Source organism: Ictidomys tridecemlineatus, chromosome 11 (genome assembly GCF_052094955.1).
Source record: "Ictidomys tridecemlineatus isolate mIctTri1 chromosome 11, mIctTri1.hap1, whole genome shotgun sequence".
Lineage (NCBI taxonomy): Eukaryota > Metazoa > Chordata > Mammalia > Rodentia > Sciuridae > Ictidomys > Ictidomys tridecemlineatus.
In genome coordinates this window covers 125479852-125501603 of record NC_135487.1, presented here as the reverse complement: position 1 = coordinate 125501603, position 21752 = coordinate 125479852, and the positions used below count along the sequence as shown (strand labels likewise).

The window sequence follows — 21752 nt, the reverse complement described above, 5'->3', positions numbered from 1 at the left end:
TGACTTTCAGAATCCTTATCCCTTCTGTTGGTATCCTTCAGTTTTGAGTCATCAGTGGTTTCATGAGGTGTGCATGGTGCATCATTCCTCTAGTGGTTTTTGAAGGAATGTTTGTTTGGGGTGTCTTCAGTACTATTAGTGCTATTGATTTGGGAACAGGTATGTTTAAGCCTTATGGGTAAAGTTTTAAAAATCAAATCTGAAAAACAATTATGGCTCCAGATTCTATTTATCATTTCCAGGTGATTTAAGGACGAATTGGCCTCATTTCCACAAGAACTTTTTGCATATGAGAAGTGTTTCTCCTTCTTTTTCTATCAGTGAATGGTGTCTTTCTTTGTCACCTGTTGTCTATCTTCCTTATCTCTATCTCCATTTTATTTTCTCTTTCCCTGACTTCACTTTTCCCTGTATCTTCTCCTGTCTCATTTGGTCTACTTTATTCTCTTCTCTTCCTTTTGTAATTTCCTCTCCTTTCCATACCTCTGTCTCTATTTGCTTTTCTCTCCCAAATACCATTGCTCCCCATTCCACCCACCATTTCTCTTCATCAGGAACATGTTCATGATATTGTTAATGACATAGCCAGTTCTGTTTGAATCGGGAACACCATCATCTTTATTAAAGGGAATGGTGGATAAATGCATAAGTAATTAATGCATTTTAAAATAGACTTCAGAGGGTGTTTGGGGTTAAGGAACTTCTCCACATTTCCTTCCAAAAACCTTATTTATTATTTAAAAGTGGCTGCTCCACTGCAGCCTCTGATAATTCCTTTCTTCTTATTAGTTTGCTTCAATTCAGGCATCATGTGTTTCCATATAGAGAGTGTTTGGTGCCTTGATTTTCCAGTACTTAAAAGGATGTTTGGTTTGGAGGTTTCCTGAGTTTTTGTGGCTCAACCTTGGTATTATTGTGTTTGGAGTGTGAAGGGATAAGTTGTGAGTCTGAAAAATTCAGCACGGAACTCTCATAGTAACCAAAGAGCCTCATTTCTATCTTTTCTAAGTAGTACCCAAGGGACAAAATTTGTTTTATTTCCTCAACACTGTTTTTCCGGTAATGTTTCTATTATTTAAGAAGTGTCCTGTTCTCTGTCACTGAGTGGTTTTTCCTGTCTCCCCACCCCAACTTATTGGTTTATCATGCTGGCCTCCTTTTCTAAGTGGGGAGTCTCTTCCTCCTTTTGTTTCTTTTTGCCTTCACCTGTTACTGCCTTCCATCATTTCATCTCTCTCCCTATGTACACCCCCACTTTCTCTCCACTTCTCACACTCTCCTGGGTCTTTTCAGTTTCTCCCTATAAGGTCATTTTTCTGGGCCCTAGCTTGTTGATCCCAGACACACTACCTGTGTTTCTGGGTTTTTTGTTGTTGTTGTTGTTGTTGTTGTTTTGTTTTTGTTGTTGTTGTTGTTGTTTCTGACAGTTCCTGTCCTGAGATAAATGACATTGCTTGTTCCAGTGAGTAGTGCAGGCCAGGATCTCTTGGGGGAAGGATTAGTTAATATAACCATTCCATAGTCATTTTCTCTCATTCTGAGATGAATTTTGAGAGTGCAGATGGAGAGAGTAAGATAGACCTGCGAGGAAAATGCTTCCCTCAACTGTGGGCAGAGTAGTGGGCTGGTTTCAATTTAAATTTGTGTTTGTTTGTTTTTACCAAAATATATATTTAATAAGTGAACAGACCACCAGCCCCTACCCTGCTTTACCTGCACAGCCACTGCTGGCCCAGCTGCCACCTCACAGCAGGCCATCACCAGCCAGTAGTACCCTTGCCATCCTCACAGCCGCCTGTTGAAGTCCCCATCTCCATGCCTGTAAAGGGATGCCACAGAGACCGACTGCTGCTTTCAGTGCCTTTAGTGGACTGGAAATCTCAGTAAACTTCTCTGAGCAGCAAGGAACAAGGACTTGTTCAGACATCTCAGAACTGGATGTAGAGGTTGGCAGTAGACACAATCGATAAATAGACAACTTCTCAAACAAAAAGACTCCACATGAGCTCCCCTCAGGGAGACATTCACACACCTGACTGCAGAGCACACCTGCCGCTGGCCAACGGGAGGGCGGCAGGCAGCCTTTGGAGGGTCAAGCAAAGGAGACAGGAGCTGGAGACCTCGCTGCACGATGTCCCGATTTGAGGGCTGCTGGGATCAGCAGGGACCACAGCAGCTGCCATTAAAAACAGGGCACAAACGCACCCCCTGGTGCTCTTGGCATGCCCTGTGCATGCAAGGAGGTGAGAGAGGCTTGTGTTGTGGTCTAAATGCCTCTGAAAAAAGGTCAGTGTCTCTGCAAGCTTCGTACCCCAGGAGACGAAACACTAACTAGGATCCCGATGGCATCCTCAGACCCCGGGCTGTACTGGGGTCACTTAAGAGTCTGCTTTTTCTTTGCCACTTGGGCTGCCACAGTGGTTATAAATGCAAGGGTGTCCAGGCTGACAGACATAGTCTTGGCTGGATCAGCCTGAACTGTTTCGGCCCGAGCTGTATTTGTACAGCTTGTAGCCTGTGATCCACAACCGCCCTCATCTGCCGCTGGCCCTGATTCCACCCCCACGAGCGCTGGCCAGTGGCTGGTCTCTGGGGGACTTGGCAGTGCATGGTGGGGAGGGGCTTATGTGGCCAGGGTGGTCTTGGAGGTGGCTTGATAGGGCATCCCAGGGCCATGCATGGGGACGGAGGCAGCGAGCTCTGGCCCTCCCTCGCCATGCATTAGGCGGGAGTCTGAGTCCTGGACGCTGGAGGAAGCACAGGGATGAGTGTGGGATGGAGGTGGTCGCTCTGGCGCTGCATTGGGCTGGGGACTGCAGCGATGGCTGCTGACCAGTTGCCATCTAGGGTCAGGACAGCCATAGGGTGACGTGAAAGTCCCGGAGGGGAGGCGGCTGCGGGTGGGGCGGGGTCTCCCGCGAGGATGGAACCTTGAGATGGGCGCCCACGAGCGGTGGACGTCACCAGCGGGCACTATGGGAACCGGAACACTGGTCCTTGGTGATCAGTGAGCAGTTGGAGCAGGACGACGACGCTGCGGCAGCTGCGGACCAGAGCGATACTCGTGATACTCAGGATACTCACGGGTTAACTTGACTCTTCCTTCTGGGTTTTCGGGTCTTCACAATCCTCTTTCCCACTGCGATCGTTTTGTAAGTGTCATGACATTTCCTGAAATTTCATTCTGTTGAGTACCTAGGTAGAGAAACTGACAAGTGCTGTTCCCCTTTTACTTTTTCTTTTCCCACTTCTCCTCATCTAGGCCTTGGGTGATGACTACTTTGGGGAGGGGAGGGGGGCCTAAAGGGGCAGGGACACCCTCCTTGCCTTTCTTTCTGAGGCCCCCTCGGTTGGATCTCTATCCTGCCTCTTCTCTGTCCTTCCCTTATTACTGTCCCTTCTGTTTCCATTCACCATTTTTCACCCAAGACCTTAGCACACAGAGTTAGGGTGTAAATTGAAATTGATAAGCTGGGAGATCCCAGCTGCTACAAGGAGAGTATGTCCCTGTGAGTATGTGGCCAGGATGCCCCAAGACCCTGTGGGTGACAAAAATCTGGTGTTCCAAAGGTCGCCCCCCTTCTGTGGACACCAAGTGGACCAGGACTGTCCTTTTCTTTGAGTCAGACAGGTGCTGGTTTATTTCACTTTTTCACTGCTGTCCCTACCTTAGAGACCAAGGAGAGGGTTCCACACTGAGTCATTTGGATCTTTGACATCCACTGAGTTCTTTGGATCTTTTGGGGGAAGGGAGGAGTGTTAGGTGTTTGGTGAATATTCCAAGACCATTTCTAAACAGCAGGCAGCTTTTTGTACTATATCAGTTTTGTTCTTTTCCTCTTTGGTTCACTTCACCTCCTTGTTGAGTTTGGGTGTAGGGGTCTCCCTCTTCATGAAAAAGAATTCAAAATTAGATGTGAAGATGAGTGTTCAGGATGAGTAAATAAATCACAGCACATTATACATGTATACATGTGTGTCTTTGAAATTCAATCCTCCCCATCCCAGTGTGTTCTTTAAGCAGTTTCCAGAAATGCCTACTTAGAAATGCTACCTTATTGTAAGAACTGTGCAAGGGAGGAACAGTGACACTTAAGCCTCATTAGGTTGACAATACCTATAGCTCTGGTCTCATGATTTTGATAAAACCTTTCAGACTGAATTGGAAGAAAGCCCAATGTGCCCAGGTAGAAAAGTTTCACCCCCCCCCCAAGTTGGCAGGATATTCAAGTTTGGCTGAGTTGAAAAATCACTGTTCAGTGAATGTAGAGTAACACCAGCCCACTCCACCCTCCTGAAAATAGAACAACCTCTCAATTATCATCGCCTTCTCCTCCCACCTGTAAAAGCCCTTGACCTAGGAATGTGGGCATTTACAACTGCTCTTGGTCCCAGGGGGTTAGTACTACCAGTGAACAAAGATGATTCTTAGAAGGGATTCTGGAAGGATTTTGATTCCTTTCTATCATAATTCATTCAGCATTCACTCTGAAAATTTAGCAGGATCTCACTTTATGCTAGACAGAGTCCCTGTAGAACATTTCCATTTAATGAGTGGCAGAATACAATAACCAAAAACTAGAGACCAAGGAATGATTATTTTCAATGGAGGGAATGAAGTGATATTTTTGTGTGAGCTTCAAAGTAAAGGGTAACTTTCATAAGCACAGAAGTGGGGAGGCTCTCTGCACAGAATTTCTGGTTATCTCTAATGTCTACCAGGATCTCACTGCTTTGACAGTGCAGCCATGTGCTCAGAGCCACTGAGGAATCTAAAAGAGAGCTCTGTAGGTGGCCAGAATGTGCAGGTGTCTCAAATCAAGTCAGAAACACTTGATTTGAGACAACAAGTCACAGACAATAGCTCTGCTTTGAAGCTTTGAAGAGTAGTTGGTTTGCTGTTTCTTTTTAATTTCCCATTCACTTTCATCATGGTGATGAGCACACACATAAAGATAATTCATGTGTGTAAAGAAACCAGGGGATTGATAAAGGTTGGGAGCACATTTTGGTCTTTTCTGTGGAAAGTGGTATGTGTTTTATTAATTGTCTTTATTACTACGTGATGAGGAAATGAGCCACCTTGTTCGTAGAGCAGATATTGGGCAACAATGCCTCCCTTGATAAGAGTTTTATTTTTCTTGAAGAAAGTTTCAGGTTGTATTGCTGAGAAAGTTTTCAAATGTCACAGTCTTCCTTTTTATTTGATTTGTTGTGGCGTTCCATATTGAACCAGGGCTTCAGGCATGCTAGGCAAGCACTCTACCACTGAACTACACTCTAGCCCCATAGTCTTCCTTTGAAAGGAAGAAGTAGGAGCTAATTAACATGTTTATAGAAGTGATAGGGAAGGGTAAGTTCAGTTTCAACTTCAGGGTGTATGCACACAGAACCTTCCATAATGTTACTTATAATATATTTCTCTAATATTCATTGAGTACCACCATGATGATACATTTGTGCTTAGCATGTTAGAATGAATGGCTGGCTTGCACAGGACATTCAGGGGACTCTAGGCTTGGTTGAGCCTTGCTGCAGAGAAATGAGAAGGAGAGTGATGGAGCTTATGGGGATGATCTTGAGATAGCCCAGAGTAGATCTGAAGGTAGACTACAAAAACCAAAACAAGTTTTTATTATGGGAAATTTCAAACATGCATGAAGTAGGCCAAACAGTATTTGAACTCTGTGTATACAACCTCAGTTTCAAAAATTATCAACACCTGAACAGTCTTTTATCTCTACTTGCATTATAATTAATAATCCTTAAAAGCAATTATACACAATACAACAACATGGCTGTGTTCCCAAAACATCCTTTATTTATAAAAATAGGCAGCTGCCCTTCATAACCCTGAATTCAAAGACGGATAGTGTTAGGTTGTATGTTTAGATGTGTGGTTCCTGTTCATTTTAGAGGTGACTGAAATAAGGGTTGAGGTTCATTATGGATATCTTTTATTTCAGCAGCATTTATTGAAAGTCCACGGAATTACTCTGGCATCTCTGTCAGAAATCGGTTGCCTGGGATCCAAGGTGGCAGAGTAGAGGAGATCCTGTTTCTGGCTGCTCTGTGCCTGAATCAGAGAAAGCTATCAGGTGGCTTCTCCTGCTCAGGCGGGGTCTTGCCTTGAGGGAACACAACATCTCAGTGCATGTGACAGGACTCCATCCAACAGATTTTCGCAGAATCCACCAGAGCTGCGAACACCAAGCAGAACTCAGAGCCTCCTTGTTCAGGTGAGAGTCCAAAGCCCACAGTTTGAGCACAGGCGTGACTCTCAAGGGGGGAGCAGAGACACCAACTCAGCACCTCATTGGGGTGGCAGAACTCCTGAGGACGCTCTGCTCCCACGCAGGTCCCCAGACCACATTCTAGGCAGAGCACGAGGACATCCCAGCTCCCACCACCTCACCAGACACCCCGACTGGGAAAAGGACTGTCTCCACCTTTCTCACCATCTTTGGTGGGTGTGGTTACCAGCCAGATCTGTGACTGCACAGGTACCTGGGTTCCAAATCCCCTCCCCCAGCTGTGATAACTCTGTATAGACACTATCAGCACAAAATCAGCTCTCAGTTGAACAAGAGCGCAGTGCCACCAGGACGCTGCCCACCTGGTGCGATCCTAAGGTGGAGGGCCTGAGGTCCCCCAGCTGAGACCTGATAAGCAAGAGAGGGGAGGGGGCTAATACCCAGGAGCAACTCAGAGAGACCAAGATTAGGGAAGCCCAGACAAGAGAGGGAGAGCTTCAGTCTTCTCACACTGGTTACCTACACCACCCTGAGGGCAGAGAACCAAGCTTGGAATAGACAACTCCACCTACTGAAAGTATGTTAGAAATGCAAAATAATAGCTTTTTGTAATATATAAAAAATTTCAAAGTCTAAAAATTATTCCAAGTACAATATCATGTGGTGTATGTTTTTGTCATTTTACCTTCTTACACACGAACATTTCTGCTGTTAGGACCCTGCTCCCTTGGAACATTTCAGCAATCACTAATGGCAAAAGCAGCTACCACCCATAAGTTCAGAAGATGGAAATTTCCTGGAAGATGTAGAATCTGTGAACGCATTGTCATATTTCGAGGTTTTAAATGCGAAGAGGTAAGATCTTTTTGGAATCACAATTTTTTCTTTTGCTATATACTTTTTTGTTATGATTTTACTTATTTGGAGATGTGTGTGTCCACACACAAACACACATATGAATATGTTGTCAGGGTCTTGCACATGCCATATTTTTAGAGAGACAGAAAGAAGAAAGAGAGAAAGAGAGAGAGAGACACAGAGAGAGAGAAATTTTAATATTTATTTTTCAGTTTTCTGTGGACACAACATCTTTTTTTTAATTTTATGTAGTGCTGAGGATCGAACCCATCACCCTGCGCACACCAGGCAAGCGCATTACCGCTTGAGCCACATCCCCAGCCCATCCACCCTTTCTTAAAATTGTGTTTTGAAATGGGTTCTTGCTAGATTGGTCTGGCCTTCAACTTGTGAAATTCCTGTTTCAACTCTCAAGTAGCTGGAATCATGGGCATATGCCATCACACCTGGCTTGCCAATACATTTTTAATAAAGTCCCACAGTTTATTTCTGTAGTTTTCTACTTTGTTTTGCTGTTAAATGCAATTCACAAACCACAAGTAGTACTTTTTAACTTATTTTTGTCGTTATTAGTCTGCCTATAATTTCCTAGTTGTGAATAATTTTAAGGTGAGTCAATCAGTTTTCAAATATCATTTTCTTGTAGTGTCTTCTTGCCTGCCATAACAAATGCATGGCAAACTTAACCATCGTTTGCGGACATCAGAAACTGCAGGGGAAAATGCACTTATTTGGAGAAGAATTGTCCTGTGTTGCCAAAAAGGAGCCAGATGGCATTCCTTTCATCATCAAAATGTGTACTTTAGAAATTGAAAAGACTGCCTTGTGTTTACAAGTATGTTGTTTACTCCTAAAACTCTAAAAACATAAATGCCTTTGTGATTTGTTTTAATGAAAAAGAGACTTTCAGAAAATCAGCACTCTCCATTTGTAATAACTAAATTTATTCACATTTATTTGGAAAAGGTTAATTTATTTAACTTCAACTTGTAATTTTTAAATACTAATAAAAATTGAAGTAGATACATCAACTCTGTCTACATGTCTGCATTTAGTCCTTTGTACTAAAGTAAAATATTGCATTCTGTTTTTCTTTTCTCTTCAAGGGAATTTACCGAGTCAGTGGCAGCAAGGCAAAAATCGCAATTCTGTGTCAAGCTCTGGAAACCGGAAGGCATTTAGTAGATCTGTCCCAATTTTCGTCACATGACATCTGTGAAGTGTTAAAATATTACATTCAAAAGGTTAAAGTTTTATTCTAAACCTACCATCAAATGCAAACAGCAAAAATATTTTATATTTCATAGTTTTCATTGGTATAGACTATGGCATCACCCCCCTCATTATTCTAAGATTTTATAATGATGTACTTTGATGTGGAAATATTTCCATCCAGTATTCTGGCCACTCCATGAGCTCTGTCAGTTGTGAGCGCTTTAGTTCTTGGAACTTTTCTTGATTTTTATTGCCATTCTCCCACCCACCATCTGTCTTTGTAATTTGCACTTGAAGCTCCTGTTTGGAGATGTGTGTGTGCACATACACAAACACGTATATAAATATTTATAAATTTGTTATTTGTACACATGGGGATTAAAAATTCAGGGTCTTGCAATTGCTTGGCAAGCATACATGTTCTCCAATTCCCTTACCATTTCTTTATTGCTCTTTTTTTCTTCAAAAACTTTCTAAGACAGTTCCTTGTCTTTTTCTTCCTCAATAAGTAAATTATTCCATTTCTGAGATCATGTTTTAATATTCAAGAAGTCTGATTTTCTATTTTTTTGATAACATTTTTTAAATGATTATATGATGCTCTTTTATTGTGGATATTCATAGATTTTTCTCATTAAGGGTTCTTTTCTCTATTTGGCCTCTAACCTCTGTAGAAATACAATGTGACCCTCATATATAACATTAAATTTTCTATAGCAACATAAAAATTAAAAATAAAGTGAAGTGAATTTTAATATATCATTGAACATTTTGAATATCTAGTTTTTCAAATTATGAGGTATTTTGTTTATTTATTTATTTGCATTGCAGCTCTTCTTCTTTGAAATCTGGTGTCTATTTTTCATTTAGTGCACATCTCAATTTAGATCAGCTACATTTCCAGTGCTCTTTCTCCATATCTGACTAGTTGACAGCATATCAATAGCATCATTTTACACCTTCAATTTGTTCTTTTTCTACTCATTTTGATTTTTGTCTTTCATGGTGCCTAGATATATTAGAGTTTGGACTTGAAATCACTTTGGAAGCACTTGAACACATCAAGGCTTTTTTAAAACTTTGAACTTTACTATAAAGTGGTCTAGATGGACTGTTTGGTATGTGCCTAGTTACATGTCTAGTTCCCTTTTCTGGGACTGGTGTGATCTTATTGGGAAGGCATTTTTTTAATTGTAGATGGACACAATACTTTTAATTAATTTATTTATTTTTATGTGGGGCTGAGGATCAAACCTAGTGCCTCACACATGCCAGATGAGTGCACTACCATGAGCCACAGCCCCAGTCCCCTAGGAAAGGTTTTGTTTTTTCCTTGCCTAGAGATACAGTACCAATACTGTGGGAGCCAGGGTTACTAAGACTGTAGGATCTGTGCTTTCAGTGTGTATATAGCCAACATATCCCCATTGGAAGACAGTTACCTCTCTGTTCCTTATGTTTGGCAATGCCTCGATTCAGAGAGCCTCTGTATCCCATTGCCCAGAGAAAAAATTTTTAGAGCTTTAGGAAGGAGATTGCCCTAGTACATAAAGTGGAGATAGGATTCTATAGAGAGCTAAGCTTTCTCAGCTGGCCCACCTGCAACCTAACCCAAGATCAGAGGACCTGGTAATGATTGTCCATGTCCCTTTAGGATTCTGAAAAACATGTTGAGTGACAAAGGGTCAGTTCTCTTGGAAATGCTGCATCAGGACTTATTCATCTGCTCTTCTACTTGTGAATTGTTGCTTTTTGTTTTCTCTATTTTCCTAGTCCTTATGAGCCTACTGTAGTTAAGTGGAATTGCAGGAGGGAAAGAAATTAAGTATACGTTGCTTGATCTACAAAGTTAGCCCAGGAAACCATTGATAACCCTTTAATCACATTCTACAGACCCCTCAACTGAGAAATGAAGGTGGATACCTTTGAATGACTGGAAGTCTCATAATGTGTCATCCTTAATCTTGTTTAGTCAGTTAGGGAGAGGAGATGAATTGGGTCTAATACAATAAACTTGCATTCTGTTGAGGAATTTTGTATGTCTAAGACTTTCATTTGGACAGTGTGCTCAATTCTTGCAATAGTGTTAGAGAGTAGCCTTTATCTGACTCACTGACCTAAAGCTCCAAGAGGTGAAGTGACTTGCTTCAGATCCCAGAGTGTTGAAGATAGAAACTGATCACAGGGCAACACCTTCACTCCCCACAGATATTATAGGACATCAGGTAGCTAACAGTTCACTGAATTTTCTATTGTAGATCAGTAGAAACATTGACATTCATTATGGCAGTGGATATTTGTTGTAAGAACTTCTTTTTTTGATCTATTCATGGCAAATCAGCCTGTTTTAAAGTTTCATGAGATGTTGACAGTATGTTTTTGTAGGTCATATTATCTTGTGCTAATCTTCATTCTTCCCAAGTAAAATCTATGCTCTTTAGCACTTTGATATTTTTACCCCTTACTCATAAAATCCATGGGTTTCTGATTCATTTTATAGATTTTGTTCACTATTCTATGTTTGTTCCAGTAAAACAGCTGAAGATTATGCTATTTGGGGGGCAGATGTGAATATAATGTGTTTAGGATAGAGATGAAGAGTTTTAAAATCCCATGATGAAGCTTAAAGCTTAAACTTCATTTAAAGTTTAGAATTTCACTCATTATCTATTAATTTGTTATTAACATAAATATAATTTATAGTCAAGATTTTGATTTGCTTTCTAAGTCACTACTCTACCAAACATATATTTTTAATTTTATGGGCAGGGATGAAGCTCAGTACTAGAGTGCTTGCATAGCATGCTTGAGGTCCTAGGTTCAATCTCCAGTACTGAAAAAGATATCAATAAATACAGATTGACTTTAGATTTTGTTAATCTAAAGGGACATAAAATTAATTGAGTAACTCTCACTTATACTTGACTTTAACAAAGAAAACAGGCAGAAGAATTTTTCAAAATATTTATTTTTTGGTTGTAGCAGGATGCAATACCTTTATTTTATTTATTAATTTTTATGTGGTGCAGAGGATCAAACCCAGGTCCCCGCATGTGCTAGGCAAACACTCTACCTCTGAGCCACAACCTCAGCCCAAAGGTATTTTTAATATAATTTTCTTTCTTTAGCTACCAGAGCCATTGGTTTTATTCCAATGGTACCATGAATTTATGGAGCTTGCAAATATCATCCAACATTTTAACCAAGAGCAGGACACCAAAAGGGACAACTCTGAAGACAACACATCTCCAAATATGTGTATGGAAATCAACCAAATTATTCTCAAAACCAAGGACCTTCTAAGAAAATTGCCACCGTCCAATTTTAACACTCTACGTTACCTTATCATCCATCTTAAGAGGTAAGAATTTTTATACCATCTTAGCCATTTTTAATTGAACAGGGTAATACTATTCAGTACATTTATATTGTTGTGTTATGATTTTCAAAATAATTTTTAGGATGTTCTTATTATGTGTTGAGAGAGGGATACATTGATTATATGTTCATGCAGCAAACATGGTTCCCTCAGATGCTTCCTGTGTGCCAGGCTCTGGCTGGTGAAACAAGGATGGAAACATAGGTTTTCTGCTATTTGTGGGCTTATCCTCTTGGGGTACAGATCTGTACATAAACACAGTTCACCATCCTCCTTTTTCTGGTAGCTGTGCACAGCTTGTAGGTATGCAGAGGAAGTTTTGGGGATAGAGACAGAGCAGAAGAGACAAATGCCCTTGAGTTCAACTTTAAGAACTGCGGGATGATTTGGTAGAGAATGTGCAGAAGAGCATAGGAGGCAGAGAGAAACAGACATTGAGACACAAGAAAGCATTTTGCATTTGAAAAATCTGATTTCATTAGGCTACAATATAGCAAGCAGTAGCAGGAACTGTGCTATCCTTCCTAGAGACTTGATAAAAAATCTTAAGTACCTGGCAGATGAGTTGACCATGTAGTTTCTATACCCACTAAAGAACTTGGAATCAGGAATTTCACATATTCAGATTTGCCTGCTACACCTTTCTCACAGCAAATAAGATCTCCTTTTTTAAATTTTTTTAAATTTATTTTCTGTGGCTGGAATTGTAGCTCAGCAGTAGAGCATGTGCAAGGTCCTGGGTTCGAACAGCAGCCCCACATACAAGTAAATAAATTAAATAAAAATTTAAAAAAAATTATTAGTTCAAATCAGTTATAAATGACAGGAGAATGCTTTTCAATCCATTGTACACAAATGGAGCGCAAATTTTCATTTCTCTGTACATGATGTAGAGTCATACCACATGTGCCATCATACATGAACTTAGGGTAATGATGTTCATCTCATTCCACCATCATTCACAACCCATACCCCTCCTTTTCCTTCCCTCTCTTGAGCCCAATTAATGTTCCTCCACCACCAGAGACCCATTTATGAATCAACATTTCTTTATCAGAGAGAATCTTGGCCTTTGATTTTGGGGTATTGACTTACTTCATGATATTCATGTACTCCTTCCATTTACCTGTAAATGCCATTATTTTATTCTCTTGTAAAGCTAATAGTCCATTGTGTATATATACCACAGTTTTTTAAACTCTTCATATCTTGAAGGGCTTCAAATTATTCCATGAAATAGAAAAGGAGGAAGCTCTTCCAAACTCATTCTGTGAAGCTAGTATCACCCTGATAACCAAACCAGCCAGAGACACATCAAGGAAAGAAAATTTGAGACCCATATCCCCGAAGAACATAGATGCAAAAATTCACAATAAAATTCTGGCAAATCACATACAAAAACATATGAAAAAAAACAATGCTCCAGGATCAAGTTGTGTACTCCAGGGATGCAAGATGGGTTCGACAAACAGAAATCAATAAATTTAATTCATCACATCAATAAACTTAAAGAGAAGAATCCTATGATTACATCAATTGATGGAGAGAAAGCATTTGACAAAATACAGTACCTTTTCATGTTCAAAACATTAGAAAAACTAGGGGTAGTAGGAATATACCTCAACATAGTAAAAGCTCTCTCTGCTGAACCTAAGGCTAACATCATTCTAAATGAAGAAAAATTGGAAGTATTCCATCTAAAAATTGTTCAACATAATCCTTGCCACTTTAGCCAGAGCAATTAGATGAAAGAAATTCAAGGGAATACAAATAGGAAAAGAAGAACTCAAATTATCATTCTTTGCCAACAAAATAATTTTACACTTGGAGGATCCAAAAAACTCCACCAGAAAACTTAGAATAATAAATGAATTTGGCAAAGTAGAAGGATACAAAATTAATACCCATAAATCAAATGCATTTCTATACATCAGTGATGAATCCTCTGAAAAACAAATAGCAAAACTACCCCATTCACTATATATATAAAAAGCTGTGATATATTACCCCTAGATGAATCTAGTATCATCCTGATAGCTAAACCAGGCAGAGACAGATTTCCTTAGATAGTCATAGAAATAACAAGCTGAGAGTGTTTGAAGTAAAACCAGAACATTGATAGTGGCAATGGAACAGAGAGATGTTCAGGAGAGAGAATCATTTAAGCTAGAAAACTAGCTGTGGGCAGCTGGGAGTGTGGCTAGTGAGAGAACACTTGCCTAGCACATGGGAGACACTGGGTTTGATACTCAGCACTGCATAAAAATAAATAAATAAAATAAAGGTATTGTGTCCATCTCTACGTAAAAATTATTTTTTTAAAAAAGAAAACTAACTGGCAGTGACAGAGAAATTGACAGTGATGTTTCTGATTCCAGTATAAGAAACGGGGAATATATCCCACATACAAAGATGGTTAAATTTTTAGAGGTGTTTTTCTTCCTTCTGCTACTGAGTTCAGTAGTTCCTTCGACTTACATGCATTTTATCCTAAAATAGTACTCTGAAACTCAGTTTGGTGTGTGGTAAGTATCATAATGAAACAAAGGATTCTTTCCCTAGACGCACCAACCTTGACCCTTGACAAACGTTTTGTAGTCTTCTATAGCCCGAGTTTTCTCCACCCTTCTCAAGTCATAGGAAACTACCATTAAGGACATCTATTAGGCAAATCTCATACACTTTATGTGTTCTTCCTTTTAGGGTCGTAGACCACTCCGAAGAAAACCTGATGAACTCAAAAAACTTGGGGGTGGTATTTGGACCCTGTGTGATGAGGCCCAGGCCTACAACCACTCCTGGTACCATCTCCTCCTCTATTGCTGCATATGCCAATCAGGCCCTGTTAGTAGAGTTTCTAATTACCAATGCACAGATGATCTTCGATGGGTCCTTAGAGCCACAAAATATTTCATCCAGTACTGATGTTGTTGCACCTTGTGTGGATAAAAGCCCTCCTTCCAAACAGGTAATATCAACAGAACATTCCACAAAGTCACAATATTTTTCTACAAAGCAAGTGAGTTTTGACCATTATAGAATTGGATTAAATATGTGATGTATATGTTAACAAGTTAATAGTCTTTGAACTGTTTGTTTTTGAGATGTGTTTTGCTTTTAATTTAAAACTTTTCTTGTATCAATAGGATATCCACACTGCACATATTGAAATTAACAATTATGAATTGGCTACATCATTTGAGGAATCAGAATGCAAGCAAAATGCATTGGAAAAATGGGATGCATGTCTCATTGGTGAGTGGTCATGTACCATATATCTTTGCATATTTCAAACTTTGCCAAGAAGTCGTGATGAAAAACCAAGGTGAGGGTTGGACTTGTAGCTCAGTGGTAAAACGCTTGCCTTGGCATGTGTGAGGCCATGAGTTGGATCCTCAGTACCATATAAAACAAATAAATAAAGATAAAATATTGTGTCCATCTACAATACTCATCCTTTAAAAAAAAAACAAGGTGTATTAATTTGAGGTAAGTTCAAACTTCAAGGTTTTATTAGTTAACTTTTCTAGCCACGGAGAAAGTTTAATAAATGTCATTTAAATGAATATCATCCTTTGTTTCTTTCTTGTAAAAAGATATCTTGAAATTCATAAATTATTTTTGTTCTCTTTCTGAGATTTGTTTTCACCTTTACTTCTTTGTCATCAATTAAAGTCAAAACAGAAAAAAGCTGGACTCCTGAAACTCAAAAACTAGACTCCTAAAGTTTTTTGATGTCCCTTTACCTGTGGCCTAACTTTAGCACATTAAGCACACATGTCTTCCATTTTCTCGGCTCCAGTCTTTTTGTTCACTGTTTATTGATTGCTTTATTTCAGTGAATGGTTTCTGGTAAGGGGGTTGAAAACCTTTCATTCATTACTGCTTTAGTAGATCTAAATCCGAATTTTTTAATATATAGCCATAAATGTTAAATTTGATATATAAAATTAATGAAATATCAATGAGTGTAGCCTGAGAAAGTCTGAAAACAAAGACAGTCCATTACCTCTCTGCAAAGAAAAGCACTGGACTCACTGATTCCATTTATATGATTTGATCTTATTAGCACTTCTGTGCTATAATCCTTGGCCTCCTTTAAGCCATAGCTAACAGTCTGAGGAAGGTAAATAATGCCAAGGGACATGTCCCAAAATTATTGTTGATTCAGGGTTTGAACCTCATCCTCTCTCATTCATAAATGTAACCTTGTTTCGCTGTCCAATGAAATTGGATTCCCAGGTAGGTATAGTAATAACAATAAATAATTTTAAAATATTTGACATTTTCATTACATACCAGGTAATTCTGAGCCTTTTCTTTAGAAGATCATTAACACCACATGCCAACATATCTCCACATAGGAGTTTGTCTTGACAGAAGAAGGCAAGTAGGGCTAGTGCACTAGCTTGCCCATGGCAGAAATGGAGCTGGAGCTGAGCCAGCACCCAGGCAGCTAGAAGTGGTGCTAGAAGTTCTGCAGGACTGTATTAGTGGATCAGCTGGGAGAGCATCCAAGTCCTCTCTGGTGTGTTGCCCTCAGTATGGACAGAATGTAGCTGGAAAGCAGATTAAGTGACAGGCAAAGTCTTTGGGATTCAGGACATGGCGTTTGTTGGTGTGCAGAATAGTGTTACTGTTCTAGAGTTACCATTGTCTGCCTGTTGAAATCAGGAAAGTCTTAACACAGAAAATATTCATTCATGGGTAGTATATTAAAACAAGTTACTACAGGAAGTGTTTTTTTAATTTTATTTTCTTTATGACTATTTGTTTTATTAAGATAAATCTTAAAAAGTAATGGTTTAATTAAAAATGTGCCTTTAATATTGTATGGATTATTAATTCCTCTGCATAGATGACTGAGAAACTAATGTTGGAAAAAATATGTAAGACTCTGTTGTTTGAGAGAATGCCCATTCACAAATAACCACACTTCCTTATTAACCAAGCTTCTTGAAGTTAAAAACAATCTCTTCTTTTCCAGATCACAAAGAACTTGAATCATCATCACAAAAGATGGACAATATGTGTAAAACCATGAAACCACTTAGTCTGAAATCTGATGTGACAACAAATGATATACAGAGGCCTATGCCAAGCCCCAAGATCAGATGTTGCTGTTTGCCTGTAGATAGGTTCCATCTTGCAAGCTCCCCTAATGAGAAAAACAGCAGAAATGTGGGAATTGTCAATTCAGACAAGTTTGGCCAGAATCTTACCTTTGGAGGACTTAATAGAAAAGATACCCCTACTAGTTTGGGCTCCCAAATTAATGGTTTTGATCAGCAGATTCCACAAAAAACTCAGGGACAACAATGTGAACCAAAGAACTTAACTGGCACGAGTGCAGTGATTGTGCCAAGTGTACTCCAGGAAAAAGTGACAATGAGCATTAAGGTTAGTGGTGACCATTCCAACGGTGCCACACAGCCCAACACGCCAGCCAGTGCAGCAAGAGAGGCACCAGTGAGACTGTCCTCTCATTCTCACAGTCTTGCTCCTGCAAGAGCACCCAGAATACTGCAGCCCCATCTTGGGACAACATTTTACAAACCACCCACCCCGACCAGCAAAGTCAGGGGGACTGAGGAGAGACCAGCTTCACCTTCAGCAGCAGTGCCTCCTAGCACAGCTCTTCCTCCCCTGAGTCATGTGGAGAAATCTGTCCCAGAGGCAGACAGCACATCCGCTTATGCTTTGAAGCCAGCTGCTGAGCCTAAAGAGAACTCTGAGGAGATCGGCCTACCTGACCTGAATCCAATGTGCCGGGGACTCAGGCTCAAACAAATGCAAGAGTTACAAGACCTTGAATTTGAAATGCCACAGTTTGTGTAGTTGTCAAAATTCAGTTTTTCTTTTTCTTGTTTCATTTTTATGCATTTTGTTTATTTTATGATAGAATATTGTAACAGAACCTCTTTTGTATAGGATTGCCAAAGTGTCTATTTTGCCTTTTGGCCTTGTATTGTCTTTGCTAGTCATATAGAATGGTAGTGTTTTAGTCATATAGAATGAGAGTGCTCACTGGTATTGTCTTTAAATTCTGTGTTTTTGAAGTTATGCATAAAATAAGTATTATAATTTTAAATTTAAAATAATTTTCTCTATAAAATGTTTCATGTAAATGCATCTTTAATGTATAATATTGTTCTCAACAAATAGGGGCAGTAGGGAAAAATGAGCTTTATTTTGGAGCAAACCTTGTGCTGATTCATAAAATGCTTCTGAATGCAAGTGCCTGAAAAATCTTGATTGGGTATGAATATATTTTTTTCCTACATAATGTTCTAGTGCATCTTTGAACACTTGTGTTGTTATAGTATGTATGGAAGCATTGGCAATTTACTTAACTTTGTTAATATTTACATAGTGGCGTAAAAGCTTGTGAATCTGTGTTTACTAGCATTCTACTTGTTAATTTTTACATATGGTAATTAACAAAATTGTAGAAAGAAAATGCAATTCAATACTAAAAAGTTTGAGACATTGGCAGAGACAACACAGACAGAGTTGAGGCATCTTGAGCGTAAGAGACCTGTAACCTTTCTGCGCTCAGCTGTGGCCTGTTCCTGGATTGCCTGCGACTTCTGGCTTTCTGCTGAGGAGAGCAAGTGGGCAACAGCTAGGGCAAGATGAAGCTCTCTCTGGTGGCCGCAGTTCTGCTGCTGCTCTGTGCAGCACGGCTGAGGAGGAAGACAAGAAAAGGACATGGGTACCCTGGTCGGCCTCAACCTGGGGACCACTTACTCCTTCGTGGGGGTGTTCAAGAATGGCCACTGGAGATCATCTCCAAGAATCAGGGCAACCACATCAGGCCATCTTATGTGGCCTTCACCCCTGAAGAAGAACGTCTGATCCGCGATACAGTCAAGAAGCAGCTCACCTCCAATCCTGAGAACACGGTCTTCGATGCCCAGTGGCTCATTGGCAGTACTGGGAATGACCCTTCTGTGTAGCAAAAGATCAAGTTCTTGCCTTTCAAAGTGTTTGAAGAGAAACCTAAACCATACATTCAGGTTGATATTGGAGGTGGGCAAACTAAGACCTTTGCTCCAGAAGAAATTCTGCCATGATTTTCACTAAAATGAAAGAGAATGCAGAGGCTTATTTGGGAAAGAAGTTTACCCATGCAGTGTTACTATACCAGTCCATTTTAATGATGCCAGTGGCAAGCAACCAAAGATGCTGGAACTCTTGCTGGCCTGAATGTTATGAGGATCATCAATGAGCCTACAGCAGCTGCTATTGCTTATGGCCTGGATAACAGGGAGGGAGAGAAGAACATCCTGGTGTTTGATCTGGGTGGTGGAACCTTCTATGTGTCTCTTCTCCCCATTGACAATTTGATGTCTTCAAAGTCATGGCCACCAATAGAGATACTCATCGGGGTGGAGAATACTTTGACCAGCGTGTTATGGAACATTTCATCGGGCTGTACAAAAAGAAGACTGGCAAATATGTTAGGAAAGAAAACAGAGCTGTGCAGAAACTCCAGCATGAAGTGGAAAAGGCCACGTGCGCCCTGTCTGCTCAACATTAAGCAAGAATGAAAATTGAGTCCTTCTATGAAGGAGAAGACTTTTCTGAAACCCTGACTTAGGCAAAATTTGAAGAGAAAACATGGACCTGTTCTGGTCTACCATGAAGCCTGTTCAGAAAGTACTGGAGGATTCTGACCTGAAGAAGTCTGATATTGATGAGATTGTTCTTCTTGGTGGCTCTACTCAAATTCCAAAGATTCAACAACTTGTTAAGAGTTCTTCAATGGCAAGGATCCATCCTGTGGCATAAACCCAGAGGAGGCTGTTGCATATGGTGACACTGTCCAGGCTGGTGTACTCTCTGATGATCAAGATACAGGTGACCTAGTACTGCTTGATGTCTGCCCCTGACATTTGGTACTGATACTGTGGGAGGAGTCATGACCAAACTGATACCAAGAAACACTGTGGTACCCACCTAGAGTCTCAGATCTTTTCTATAGCTTCTCATAATCAACCTACTGTTCCAATCAAGGTCTATGAAGGTAAAGGACCCTGAAAAAAAGACCATCACCTTCTGGGTACATTTGATCTCACTGGAATTCCTCCTGTGGGGTCCCCCAGATTGAAGTCACTTTTGAGATACATGTGAATGTTATTCTTTGGGCGACAGCTGAAGATAAAGGTACAGAGAACAAAAATAAGATGACAATTACCAATGACCAAAATTGCCTGACACCTGAAGAAATTGAAAAGATGGTTAATGATGGTGAGAAGTTTGCTGAGGAAGACAAAAGACTCAAGGAGTGCATTGATACTAGGAATGAGCTGGAAAGCTATGCCTACTCTCTAAAGTATGAGATTGGAGATAAAGAAAAGTTGGGAAGCAAACTTTCCTCTGAAGATAAGGAGACCATGGAAAAAGCTGTAGAGGAAAAGATTGAATGGCTGGAAACCACCAAGAAGCTGACATTAAAGACTTCAAAACTAAAAAGAAAGAACTAGAAGAAATTGTTCAGCCAATTATCAGCAAACTCAATGAAAGTGGAGGCCCTCCCCCAACTGGTGAAGAGGATACAGCAGAAAGAGACGAGTTGAAGACACTGATCTGCTAGTGCTGTAATATTGTAAATCCTAGACTCAGAACTTTCCTTAGGAGAGAACTGAGAGAACTTAAGTCTCCAATGTAATTGGAATCTTCACCTCAAAGTGGAGTTGAAAATGCTATAGCCCGAGTGGCTGTTTACCGCTTTCCATTGGAAGTTGCTCACATGTTTTGGGGAAGAGAGAGAGAGGAGGAATTGGCTATCTTAAAAAACTGGATATAAAAATGTGGGTCAGGATGTGTGTTCACCTCATAAATGTTCTATTTAATGATTGGGTCATGCAAATCTGGTGTAGGAACTATTTTCTACCATAAGTGACACCAATAAGTGTTTGTTATTTAAAAAAAAATACTAAAAGTTTGGAACTGTCATAAAATAAAAATTTGTACAGATAAAGCTAAGGGATAAAACACTATCAGAAGCATTAAAACCATCTAAAGCCAAATAACTAAACTATATAATTTAAATTATAATATATTTATATATTATATACTACATATTATAGATTTACATATATCTATATGATATATTATAAGTTGTTAATATATAATTATACTATAATCCTTATGTTTATATATTATATAAATATAAATTATACTAATATAATAATTGAATTATTATCATATTAATATAGAAATTATATTATTATATAATTACATTACAATGAATGCAATATAATATAAATTAATATAAATCTAAATATATTATATGATATATAATAAATGTTATATATAATAAAATAATATTTATATATTAAGTTTATATATTATTTTATTATGTGTTTATAATACATATGTATTTCATATATTATATATAATTTATATTAAATAAAACAATATGAATCATAAACATTTTGATATGTAATATATATAATTTATATAATATTTATTTATCTATTTATATATTAATATATATAATTTATATATAAATATATAAGTATGTTATGTAAATATATTATATAAATTATATATAATATATTATCATTAATATATAATACGTTTATATATTAATATACATAAAATATGTATAATTTATATATTTTTATTTTATTATATATGATAAAATAAATGTATTATATATAATATAATATAAATTAGAATGTTATATAATTATATTGTTTTTAATTTGTATTATATATGTATTATATATTTATATAATATATTTATATAATATTATAATTTAAATTATATACATAAAATATATTTTATTTGACTTTAGATGATTTTAATACATTTGATAGTTTTTAACCTCTTAACTTTATCTGTATAAATTTTTATTTTATGACATTTTTAACCTTTTTTGTATTTTTTAAAATGGTCTTTAAAAACGCTTGCTTCAGATACTTTTAATTTCAATGCATTTTCTCTTGACATTATGAAGGTTTGGTTAAAACCATTCCTTTGGATGTATGCCTCTAATCCCAATAGTTTGGGAGGCTGAGACAGGTGTATCTCAA

General features: G+C 38.7%; 1 protein-coding gene, 1 long non-coding RNA gene and 1 pseudogene across 3 annotated transcripts; all 3 read left to right on the top strand.

The window, feature by feature from the left end:
* Window positions 1-5402: 5402 nt before the first annotated feature.
* On the top strand, window positions 5403-8396 carry LOC144368455 (uncharacterized). 2 transcript variants are annotated; one of them, XR_013428207.1, is made up of 4 exons: window positions 5403-6239; window positions 6359-6503; window positions 6970-7109; window positions 8219-8396. It is a non-coding gene; the product is annotated as an uncharacterized LOC144368455 (long non-coding RNA). The 2 variants fall into 2 exon arrangements; XR_013428208.1 differs by lacking the exon at window positions 6359-6503.
* A 3101-nt stretch (window positions 8397-11497) lies between these two features.
* LOC144368760 (rho GTPase-activating protein 29-like) lies at window positions 11498-17976 on the top strand. Its single transcript, XM_078027863.1, has 4 exons — window positions 11498-11688; window positions 14410-14674; window positions 14853-14961; window positions 16694-17976. Exons 1-4 carry the CDS (start codon window positions 11498-11500, stop codon window positions 17542-17544), a joined length of 1416 nt encoding a protein of 471 aa, XP_077883989.1. The 3' UTR covers window positions 17545-17976.
* LOC144368759 (endoplasmic reticulum chaperone BiP pseudogene) lies at window positions 17928-20636 on the top strand (annotated as a pseudogene).
* Window positions 20637-21752: the final 1116 nt, after the last annotated feature.

Excerpts from the sequence above, each read along its gene's own strand:
- LOC144368760 (XM_078027863.1), top strand. The coding sequence starts at position 11,498 with ATGGAGCTTGCAAATATCATCCAACATTTTAACCAAGAGCAGGACACC. Across the intron at positions 11,689-14,409 it reads CTTATCATCCATCTTAAGAG|GGTCGTAGACCACTCCGAAG; the intron begins GTAAGAATTTTT and ends TCTTCCTTTTAG. Across the intron at positions 14,962-16,693 it reads ATGGGATGCATGTCTCATTG|ATCACAAAGAACTTGAATCA; the intron begins GTGAGTGGTCAT and ends CTTCTTTTCCAG.